The 12,527-nt window shown below is 33.9% G+C and overlaps 1 protein-coding gene across 12 annotated transcripts in view; it reads left to right on the top strand.

The window, feature by feature from the left end:
- The window catches only part of MIER1 (MIER1 transcriptional regulator), a 72,936-nt gene extending 60,448 nt beyond the window's left edge, over positions 1 to 12,488 (top strand). For 11 of the 12 annotated variants that reach the window (XM_061411670.1, XM_061411668.1, XM_061411669.1 and 8 more), the window contains 3 exons: positions 2,508 to 2,635; positions 6,840 to 6,979; positions 9,457 to 12,488. In XM_061411670.1, the coding sequence (XP_061267654.1) occupies positions 2,508 to 2,635; positions 6,840 to 6,979; positions 9,457 to 9,785 (597 nt within the window). In that variant the 3' untranslated portion in view covers positions 9,786 to 12,488. Of the gene's footprint in view, positions 1 to 2,507; positions 2,636 to 4,241; positions 4,313 to 6,839; positions 6,980 to 9,456 lie in introns of those variants that run through there. The other variant, XM_061411672.1, reaches the window with a different exon arrangement.
- The last annotated feature ends 39 nt before the right edge of the window (positions 12,489 to 12,527 follow it).

Here is a 12,527-nt window from a genome sequence, read left to right as displayed (position 1 = left end):
TCTATAAATAGTCTGTCCTCATCCTCTTTCATATCTCTAGATGTACAGTATCTATTGTATGTTCCATAAATAGTTGCTTACAAATTCTCGATTTTTCTCAATTTTGGTGTTCTTTAGTTTATTGTTGATAATTTTGTTAATTGTGTTATTTGACATCAGACATAACTAATAAGAGAGAAATTTTGCATCTTAGCATTGATATAAAAGATATAGCCAAACCATGTTCATGTTGTAACCAAATCATTTGATATTCTCCAATATAGTGATTTCTCTGTGAAAGGATTGTATTAGGCTAATGACTACCTATATATGTTTCTGATTTAAAGAAAAGCAAATGATCTCATGGTTGAAAGGGCCAACATTTTGAAAAAGTTTTCTAGCATTCCTGCTTAAATTCAAACAATACTGACCCAAGCATGCTATGGAGGGGAACCCCTGGGGATGATAAGCTGATGTAACTCACAGGAGCAACACCCACCCCCCCCACCCCCCGCCAAAATCCTTTTTAAGGAGTAAGAACTTAGTAGGTGACTTAAAGCTTTTAGCCAAAAAAAGTCTTAACATGATATTGAAATAAGACCTTGATTTCTTATTTATGAAGAATATTTGGGATGGTGGTATTTCAGTGTTACAAAAGTCATCTGACCTATACCTAACTCACAAGTTTGTTCCAGTGAACCATAGGGAGGACAGTTCTTAAGAGGGAGGGGAATAGTCCATTGAAAATATTCTTTGTTTTTACACCTGGAATTGAAATTTGGATCTTAATCATAGGTTGTATTATGCAGACTTATTTAATTGACAGTTTTTCATAATACTGTTAACTTTGGCATTCCACATAATGTCTTTTCAATTTTTGCTTTCAGTAAAGTACAGTTGACTTGACAGTTGTCTTCTAGAATAAGATTCTAAAAAGGAAGCAAAAAACAGCTTGAGAAGGTGATTGGGGTTTTTGTTTTTAAAACACTGATAGCTTTGTCTTAAAGCAACATGGGCCAAGTCATGAAGTGGAATCAGAGTGGCAGAAAGAAAAATAGGTGCCACCTAACAAAATAGGGATGTCATAAAGTTGACCTTAGGTCTAGTCAGTCCCACAGCAGATACCCAACTTCAGGACCAGAAACTTAGGAGTTAAATCATATCATCTTCCATCTCAAACACTCATTCAGATACACTTTTCCTTTTAAACTCCCAGTATTTTCTATGCAGCAACCCTACCAGCTCTACAAGCAAGGTAGCAAAAAGGAAATTCTGTCAACATCATCTGCCTGTCCCATATATTTAATATGTGTAAGGGGAGCCATTCAGTTCCCAAATAGATATAACACAGTAAACCACTGGAGTGATTTTGTAAACAAATATTCAGTTCAGTCGCTCAGTCATGTCCGACTCTTTGCGACCCCGTGGACTGTGGCATGCCAGGCTTCCCTGTCCATCACCAACCCCCAGAGCTTCCTTAAACTCATGTCCATCGAGTTGGTGATGCCATCCAACCGTCTCATCTTCAGTTGTCCCCTTCTTCTCCTGCCTTTAATCTTTCCCAGCATCAGGGTCTTTTCAAATGAGTCAGTTTTTCATATCAGGTGGCCAAAGTTTTGGAGTTTCAGCTTCGAGCATCTGTTCTTCCAGTGAGTATTCAGGATTGATTTCCTTTAGGATTGTCTGGTTTGATCTCTTTGCAGCCTAAGGGACTCTCAATAGTCTTCTTCAACACCACAGTTCAAAAGCATCAGTTCTTCAGCACTTAGCTTTCTTTATAGTTGGACTAAACATCCATACATGACTACTGGAAAAACCATAGCTTTGACTAGATAGACCTTTGTTGGCAAAGTAATGTCTCTGCTTTTTAATATGCTCTCTAGGTTTGTCCTAGCTTTTCTTCCAAGGAGCAAGCATCTTTTAATTTCATGGCTGCGGTCTCCATCTGCAGTGATTTTGGAGCTCCAAAAATAAAGCCTTACAAATAGCTGAGAAAATAAGAGAAGCTAAAGGCAAAGGAGAAAAGGAAAGATATATCCATTTGAAACAAATATTAACATTTTTATAATAGCTTTTAACTCACTGAAATATTTTTAGCCTTTCTACAATGTAAGTAGCTGAGTCTGGATCAGTGTTGGGATTAGTAAGAGAATCCTTTTTAAAAGGGCATTTAAATTCAGTCTCCCTAGGTGTTCTGTGAGTAAAAGTATTTGCAGATTTCTTGTAACAATTTTAATTCAAATGCCACTGCCAGACATTTTCGATAAAGGAGTATTCATTTTTATAGTAAATGAATATGATACTCTATTTAAAAGCATAATGTTTAGTATCTGAAGACCTGTTGCCAATATATGATTTCTCTGAATGGGAGCTTAGAGTAATTTTTAACACAACTGCTGCTGTATTGTATTTTATAACTGCTATTATTTATTACTTAAAAGTCAGCTAAATTTATTCAAACTTAAGATTTTTTCATGAAATTTACTCCTTTAAGGAGGAAATAATTCTTAAGTATTTGTTTCTTATAGGTTCGAACAAGATCAGTTGGTGAATGTGTAGCATTCTATTATATGTGGAAAAAATCTGAACGTTATGATTTCTTTGCTCAGCAAACACGATTTGGAAAAAAGAAATACAATCTTCATCCTGGTGTAACGTGAGTTCATTTTTTCTTTTTGAGTCATTTTTGCTAAGCTTTCTAAATTTTTCTTGAGAGAATTGTGATTTTTAGACTCTTCTTTCTTTAAAAGCATAAAAGTTGACACTAATTTCAGTTTATCCATTTATTGACATCTTCATGGGGTATTTAGACTTTCAATGTCTTATAAAACATTGTAAACTACAGTTCATATTATTTGAGACAGCAAATTTATCAAAGTAGATGTTAAGAGTACATGTTTTCAGTAGTATTCCTGAGAGGAGATGGATCAGAAGAGCTGTGAAAGCATGTTTTTGTTAAATTCTGTTCCACATAGTTATATAAGCACATACAGTTTTGATTTAATAACACCAAAAGAGCAGTAAGAATAGGAGAGGCTGTCTTTTCTAAGTCTTACAGGGCCATATGCCTAATAGAAATCCTTTAAAGAGGAAGAGAAATTAATATTTTTCCTTGCCCAATCTATTTTAGATCTTGGGAACCAAAAATAAGATCTGGATATAGATGATATCAAAGGGAAAAGACATGGGAATATAATAAATCAGATCAAATTGCATTTTCTTTTTTGTTACAAAATATTTTATAGAGAAATGAACATGTACATGATAAGTTCCCTTTTCCTAAATATTCTGAAGCCTTTTCCTCTAACAGAAATAATATTTAATAAATAATACAACTTTAGCTAACTCCTAGTGATAGAGGGAGTCTAGTTTGTTATTATATCCATTTTTTAAGCAAAATGCCTCAATATGTCTAATCCACTCCCCATGCACCAAATTCTCTTAGCTTCTTTTAGTCTAGCTGCGGAATGATACATTATCCCCAATCTGACTAGTAATGTGTTACTGTTAAGTACTTAGTAATAGAGTATCAAACCCTTTATTTCATGTATTGCTCTAAAATACTGATGAACTTTACAGTGAAATTCACTTTACCATACTTGCCTTTATTATTCCCTGTATTATGTTTATGGAATAAAAATAAAGCAGAGTTGTGACTTCATTTGGTCAGCCTGCACCAGTAAAATTCTTAAGCCTAGCCAAATAATTGCCTTTGAAAGATGTGCTTATATGCATACTCTTGTGCTTCTCAAACTACTTGACTGGACTGTTTCTTGGTCATGTTCATTACAGCTGTTTCTTCTGGTCACTTCCCTGTTTGGAGTATTCAAACACTCTAAAATCGAAAGCAAACTTATCTGAAAGGGAATAAATGGGTATAATTGTCCTTGGGAATCATGAAACATTGGACTCTGCCTCATTCCTTTTTGTTCAAAGGCCATAATGAGTAGAATTTTATATATAACAGTATTCCAGTTTTTATATAATTGCTTATTGTTATCAATTTATAGTTAAATTTTTTTTTATTGGTAGCATTGAGACATAATAATGTAGAACTACATATAGCTATCCAGTCTTCAGAGTATATCTTAAAATAGTTTTCAAGCTATAGGGAAAAGCAATAGTAACATCTTTCATCTTTTGACCCATTTCAGAAATAAAGTTCACACACGAACTACAGGCAGTCTGTCATCAGCAGCAGTAAGAATATCAGAATTGCCATGCTGGGTCAGACCCATGGCTCATCCAGTTTTCTCTTTCAGAAAGCATCACCAAGGGAAGTGTTGTGGGCTGGCTTAATTGGTCCTCTGTGACGTCAGGCTCAACAGGTTAGGTAGGGATGTGCCGCTAAACATTTTAGTTTTTCTAATAATCTCTCCATAGCTTCTGAAAAACTTTTTGAAGCTACTTATATCTGTCACCTTGATTCTTCTTAAGGTTTAAATATTCTGTAGATGGAGTAGTCATAGTTAAAAGTAATCCCATATCTTCTCTTTTCTCAGGCTTTAAGAGTTAACAATGTGTCCCCTGGTGTTACGGTATGAAGCGAAGAAATGTTTTCCTGCTAGACAAGAACACTGTTTTGTAGTCTTCAACTGTATTCCCTTTGGGTCTTTTATAAAGTTTTTTTTTTTTTTTTTAACTGAAAACTTTTTTTTTTTTTTTTTTTTACTCCTCCTCATCCCTTTTAGCTGTGTTAAATCTCCTATAAGAAGCCATGTAGACTGTATATTGCAGATGGGGAGAAATTGTGGTTTTCTCTAGCATAGACATATTTTTGTAGTTTGCCTCCAGGACCTTCTCTTTGCATTAACAGTTGCACTTTAAGTGACCACACAAAATTTAAATGCCTTTAGACAAAAACATTAAGTTAATTAATGCCTTTAGACAAAAATTTGACTGAATTTTTCAATCTTCCTCTTTAGTCAAAATGTATAGTTAAGAGCAAGATTATCCTGAAAGTTATTTGCTTATTTTTCTGTTACATAGTTACCTTTCATTTGTTCACCAGAATGAAGCACATTTGCCGCTTTGCTGCCTGTACATGGCCTTTGATAAATACTACTGCAGAGTCTCTCCATTCACTACCTAAAAGAATTGGTAGCCATATGCAATTGAAGATTTTGCTGTAACAGCCTTGCAAATAATTTTTTTTTTTTTTAAGTAAAAAATAACTCGGCATTATTCCAACTATTTGAATGCTGCTCCAACCCCTTGGGTGGTCTACTTGCCTCCTCTTTTCCTTAAGCATTCTGGATGGCATTAACCTTTAAGAAACAGTAGTAATAAGTCTTTAACAATATCATCGTTATATTCAGAGATTTAAAATAATTCTGGTATCTCATCAGTTCTAGTTTCCTTTGAGTGGCTTTTAACATCTTCCATTACCCATTCCCACTACACCAGATTTATTTCCAGCAATTCTTCCTAGTGCATTATCTGTTTGTTAGTTTTAATTTCTGAAGTCCCTTTGGCATTGCGTTTATCATATTCATTCTGTTTCTTTGTGCCTCAGATTTATTACCTAAGTGTTCTATAATGATGAATGACATAAAGCCAAAGAGATCTTAAAAGACCAACAAATTTAATTCCCTCCGTTTATAAATGAGGAAAATAAAGCCTAAAATGTTAATGAGTGCAGACTGTTACACAGACTTTCAGTAAAGTTCCAAGCCCTTCCATGGTTTCTTTCTTGTCCACATTCTTACTTACCCTGCTCACAAAATTCTGAAAGATTTGTCTTAATATTTCTGTTATTCCTGTTCTGAGGAAATTTAAAAATAAATGATGTATTTAGGTTTTTATTGTACTTCTCTGCACTGTGCAAACTTAGGCATCAATGGTGCAGAGGTAAAGAAAGCAGACTGAACTTAACTGCCTTCACGGGATTATTCAGTACAGGTGACATCAGACTTTTCCTGTAAAGAGGGCTTTGCAGATGTTAAGTTCTGTTGAAACTACTTAGGTCTGTTGTTGGTGTGTAAAAGTGGTCATAGACACTATGTAAATGAATGTATATGACTGTGTTCAGTAACATATTATCCATAGAAATAGATCGGCAGCCCACAGGCCTGCCTTTGCTGACCTTTATTCTAGTGACTCGGTAGCACTGCATAGTTCATAAAACACTTTGTACACATATCCTATACAACAGCCCAGTACATAGGTCATGTATGATTACATGCATTTTATAACTAAAGACACTAAACCTGAGAGAGAGAGGTATTTAGTTCAGCTCTAACCTCAACCCAGTGTCACTTACCACAAATGTCATCCCATGCCGTTGAGCTCAAAAATTACTTAGGGAAGACGTAAACCCACCCCTGATGATACACGGGCAGATGAAGCTAACAGATAAGCCCAGGAACTTTGCCAGCTTAGTATACCTCAGCTCTAACAGAAGGGTGATACAGAAAGTAACAGGAAGTTTCAGGAAAGTATTTCATTATTAGGTCCTAGTTTGTCTTTCAGATACTGCCATAGTCATAAAATAATCTTTGTAAGCTTTACAATTCCAATCTGTGTTCAGAAATTTTTTTGTACTCCTTGTGATTGACATCATCCCTCTTCATTTACAGCCTTTCTGATTTTAGTTGGGCCACTCTGATCATTTGCCTACAATTTCTAAAGTTTTAAAACTGCCTGTAGGTCTGTAACATTTGCTAGGGTAAAGCCCTCACACATTGTTTTCCTACAGACATTTAACCAAAAGGAACTTTCCATTTCAGTGCTCGCACTGGAATGAATATAAAGAAAAATGAGGATATACTTGCTGATAAAGCCTTGTAAATTTAACCTCAGTTTTAATTTTCAGCTGTTTTTAATATAAGAAAATAATTATCGTTTGCCTCAATTTTAAGGGATTACATGGATCGTCTTCTAGATGAAAGTGAAAGTGCTGCTTCCAGTCGAGCACCATCTCCTCCCCCAACTGCCTCAAACAGTAGCAACAGCCAGTCTGAGAAAGAAGATGGCACTATAAGCAATAGTAATCAGAATGGTAAGCAAGCAGAGAAACACTTGTATTTCTTGATAATGATGGGCACTTTTCCTTCAGTAGCCTGGGAAATTCTGTTTCCGTGTCTATTCAACCCCCAAAGCAGACCTAAAGTAATACCAGATGAAACAGAATATCAGGGTGCATATATACTAACACAGAGAATATGTACAAGTTAATTGGAAAGAATTCCCATTGATACCACTAAAAAGTACATTTAATAAAGTATACCATCAACAATGACCATTTCTTGTAAGAAAATAGTATCTATTTTCTTATCAGGTTGGAATGTCTAGATGTAAGTATTCTTATTTGTTAAGTCTTAGACCAGAACTCCAGCCGTTTCACATCAGAAGTACACAGATACTTAATGAAATACTTTGAGTGCTTATAACAGTTTAGCAGGAAACCTCTTTAAGCATATAAATGGAAAAAAGGTAACAAGGGCATCTTTTAAATATTTTTTCTCTGTGATAGCATAATAACCTAGAAAGATAAGAAAAGATAAAACAGATGTGTCCGCCTGTGCATTCATATTGTACAAAAACATTCATTTTTATGCCCATGAAAAAGAAGCAGAGAAACACATATTTGAGATTCAGATAGGTTCTTGCTTAAAATGTAGAGTGGACCGAGGATCAGTAAGGCCTGGTCAGAGAATTTTCTTGATTTCTACTTTAATTAAAATAGTCTTAAGTAAGACCATCTCTAAGCAGAAAGTAATAAATCTCTGATCCTCTTTAATAGGAAACTGGTAAATTAGAGATAAGCTCTGCCCACCTGCATTCTGATGTAACAGCTTTAGGGAAGGGCCAGTGGAGAGCTAATCCCTTCTCCCCAACAGAAACTAGAAGAGGAACATTGAACAATTTGACCTTTTTTCTGCTCTTTGCTCTCACACTGGCATTTAATATACTGTGGTGAATATATTTTTTCACTTAATGATCCCTTTCCCTCATTACTTCCCCTCTAAGAACAAGCCAAACAAATATTAGGGCCCAGCAGCCATTTCCTGATTCAAAAACATTCAGGTTCACTGACATGATTTCTAATGCCAGTCACAACCATCCTAAAGTAGAATAAGCAGCTGAGATTGGGACTAGGGTGGAAACTCAGGGAGGCAGACGGTAGGTAGTACAGTCAACCCTCTGTATCTACAGGTTCCACATCTGCAGATTCAAAATACTTAAGGAATCATCTCTAGAGTATTTATAATAATAAAATGTAAACACTATTTAATAATAAATGTAAACGCCAGCACAAAGTAAATTCAAGTTTTTGCCTTTTGGAACTTTCTGGAGTTTTTTTTAAGTGTTTTGATAGGCAATTGGTTGAATCCTTTTAACCATTTGATGATACCATGCAGTTAGCCTAGGAACAGTGTTCATAAGTTACTTACACATTACTCCTCCCAGAGGCCATTCACATGTGATACAATTAAGATTTCTAGGCTTTTCAAGGAAAGGAAGACCTTTCCAACCCAATTCTCTTTTTTCATAAGGGGCTTTAATTAGTGTCTTGAAATCTAATAGTGATTTTTGACCTAATGATCGTTTAACCTAGCTTCTTGTGCTTACTATGGCAAAATCACTCCTTTTATATCATATGGTACATAATCTCATAAGCAGTCATGGTTTGAGTGCATTTTTGAGTTGAGAAAATAGAATACTTTCTTTGACCAAAATGTATATTTGAGGGTCATTCTTATTTTTTCAGATAATTAAATTTTCATTTTCTCCAGTAGCACATTCTGTATTTTACATTAAGCATTCACAAAATTTGTCTTCCATTTTGCAGTCAGCTGTAACATGACCTTTTGTTATGTTATCAATTATGCTATTTCTTTTCTCAATCTATTAGGAAGGAATTTGTGTTTGCCTTTAGCGTTTTCAAGTGTATGCTTGTATAGTGCAGGCATTAATTTAACATTATGACAGATTAATGTTAAGAATGAAAAAGTCATGTCATCTTGCTTTTATATGGCAGTTAGAAAACTCAAGCTGCTATAGAAAGAATATAATTTTTTCATTGTTTTAGAAAGTTACAAACTGCTAAACCTGAATAATTTATGAATATCTTTGCTTTAATTCAGCTTATTTAGACTGCTGGTGGATCCATTGCTTATTTGTTGCCATGTAATACCAGCATGCTATTAATACATACCAAATCCTATTCTTAATTTTTTACATTTATTAGCTTAATCTTCACAGCAACCCTATAAATTTATTATCCTCATTGTATGTGTGTGTGTGATCAGACTGAGGTACAAGAGAGTGTAAATAATTTGAGGTCACATAGCTACTAAAGTAAAGAGAGCCAGAATTCAGGCTACACACACACACACACACACACACACACACACACGATACCTCACTTCCTTGATAAAAAGTTATTTTACAGCTGTTCATAGCACTTTTATAATAATTTATGAATTTAGCTCTATAATATTAGCAGTTGCTTTCATGTCTCTTCCAACCTAGGGGTGTCATCTAATGGACCAGGTGAAACATTAAACAAAGAAGAAGTGAAAGTTGAAGGATTACATGTTAATGGACCAACAGGTGGAAGTAAGAAACCACTTCACACAGATATGGATACCAATGGTTATGAAACAGATAACCAAACCACTGACCCAAAAATCACCCATATGACTGCAAGAAATGAAAATGATTTTGATGAAAAAAGTGAGAGACCTGCCAAAAGGCGAAGGGTAAACAGCAATGGAAAAGAAAGTCCAGGTGGTTCTGAGTTTTTCCAAGACACAATCTCACATGGAAAATTTGAAGAACTTGAGAACACAGATGACTAAACTTAACTTTCTTTGGAGTAAATTCTGGTGTGACTAAAATTTTCAGGGTTGATGGGTTACCTTAAAAAGTTAATTTCCTTGAAGCAGTTGGTTAAAATTTGAATTGAGTCCTAACTTTAGTAAATAAGATTTCATAATTCTGCTTTGCAGATTTTTTACTTTAAAATTGTAAAGGCCCTTTTAAGGAAATAACAAATAGTTTAGTAAATTTGAATGAATTACAGATACATCTGTACCTTCTTATTTGATGTATTAATCCTAAAATTTCACTACAAGGTATCTGCTTAGTTTGATGGCAGAGAAGGAAAAAATAAGTTCAAATTTCTGATTAACATCAATTTTTCTGAGTTTCTTGAAATGTCTTTTATAACAGACATTTTTCTCTCCATACAAATTGAGTATCATTATTAAGGAAACCCTTATGAATCCTGAAAGTTATGCTAGCATGATTTTTTTATATATAGAAGTTTAAAAATAAACCAAGTCAGGTTTGTGTATGTAAAATTGTTGACATCAATGATGTCTTTCCATATTCTTATCTGGGCTTAAGAAATACATTCTGTATTTTTCCAGATTCTTTGTAGCCTTTGAAAGATTTTTACAGTACATATGTCTTGACTGAGCTGTCCTTTCTTAACACAAAAGCTTGTATAATTTTCTTAACTTGTACAGTTGGTAAACTTTTATGAGAGGAATTGATATTCTGAGTCTGTCAGCTTTCATTTTATTTTGCTAAGGTTTTTCTAATGAATTTTTAAGTGTTTGTGTAGTAACTGAGTCATGTTTCTTATCCAGGTGGTAAAAGCATTCATAAAGGATTGTGAACATTTGTTTTTTCAAGTTTTTACTTAAGGACAAATAGTTTGAGAACTGAAATTAAGCATGATACTTAGATCACATAGTTTGTTTTGCATTTGCTATAATTTTCAAAATTATTTTTGAAGCAAAACAGAAGTTTAATGTTGACTTCAAGTGCTTAAATGTATCATGCTGACCAGAATCCCATTCAGTTATTTTTATATGCTTTATAAAATTTCCCATTTTTGCATTAAATAAACAGGGGAAAAGGTTAAGTGATACTTAGATATTGGCACACACAAGGAGTTGGCAGGCAACAATATTGATTTTATGAGGAAAAAGTGATAAACTTACCTGGTGATAATAGATCACCAGATAATTAGGTTTCCAATTACAGTCCAGCTTTTCATATTTGATAGTACATTTCCAAAGTGAAAATAAGCTGTTGAGTAACCATTGCTCTGTGTGATTACAAATAGGATCATCCATTCACAAAGAGTCAGAGATGACTTGAGCAACTGCACTGATTTGCATCACCTTGCAAGAGTGCCATTTTATTTTTAGTGCAAAATTCTTATTTAAAAAAATGTAGTTTTATACAGCTGATAGACCAACCTATATCCAAACTTTTATAAAAGATTATTAACTACTCTTATCACACAGACATACCCCCAAATACTTCTAGCAGTTCATTTTCAGCCATCAAAGAGCCAGTGTCTTTTTAGAATATGTCTTCTGTGGTCTTGTTTTTAATGGCTCAACTGTCTAATGCAATTGAGTAGAGGTTTGCACTGAGAAATTATGGTTTAGGCCTTATTCTCCATGAAGTATTACTATTAACCTATGTTCAGACTGCTTCCCTCCACCAATGTGAACAACTTTTTTCCCCCAAACAGTGTTAAAAGCCACTTTACAACACTTGACTTTACATGATGTAGATTCACTGTTATTACATATAGATCCAAGTAAATCAAAGTTTTGGGTGAATGTGGTGAGAAGCGTGAGCTCTTTGTTGTTTTGTTTTACCTAGAACATTAATTTATCCAGAATGGCAGCTTTAGCAGATGGTCACAATCCATTTTCTAAATCAGATTTTATTATATGAATCCAAAGTATCCTAGCTCTTTTTCAAAGATGGTCTATAGAAATAGTGATGATGTACTTTTTTTAAGTTGTTGCAATATTAGAGATGCCATTTTCACCTTTTCTTAAAAGATGCATTTTGTTAACAGGTTTGTGAAGTTCTTGCAAACTGATATTACAGGAACATTTTAAATAAATTCTCAGGCATGTTTGCAAATACGGCACATGTTGTATACATGTTAGGAAATTTTACTTTTCTTAATATTTTTAAAGTCTGCCTAATGAAAAACATTCCACTATTATAGTACATAATGCTCAGCTTTTCATAGAGAAATATTTAATTGTATTTTATGTTTATACAGGTATTTCACACAGTATGTTCTTTATAATGCAGCCACTATAACTTGATAAGTCATTGCACTACTTTAAAAAATTTTAGTAATATCATGAATTTAATTTGCTTAAGATTTAGTACATTTCATAACTCTTGACAAACTGCATTGGGAAAAGAAACCTTCGTTAATAGTTACTTAGTCTCCCTCACCCCATACCTACCCCCTAGCAAAGCACTATCTTTATTTGGAATGGTATTCTGTTTTATGATGTGTTTTCAAATAGAGTTCAAAATTTGCAACTCAGTTCAACAAAACAAATCTGTTGAGCTTTAAAACGTATTTGAAATAATATTTAAATAGTCATTTAAAATTATGGATTAATGTTTTTAAATTTATGCATAATAATTTTGCACTGTAAAATAATTCCCTTCCCCGGTTCCCTGTCTGCCATTCTGAATATGCTTATTAAAATATTTTTTTAAACACATTTGCCTACATAATGCTTTGTGAATGATTTTTAGTAGAT

The sequence above is a fragment of the Bos javanicus genome, chromosome 3 (assembly GCF_032452875.1).
Source record: "Bos javanicus breed banteng chromosome 3, ARS-OSU_banteng_1.0, whole genome shotgun sequence".
Classification (NCBI taxonomy): domain Eukaryota; kingdom Metazoa; phylum Chordata; class Mammalia; order Artiodactyla; family Bovidae; genus Bos; species Bos javanicus.
The sequence above is the reverse complement of the archived record's forward strand: the minus strand, read 5'-3'. Positions and strand labels throughout refer to the sequence as shown.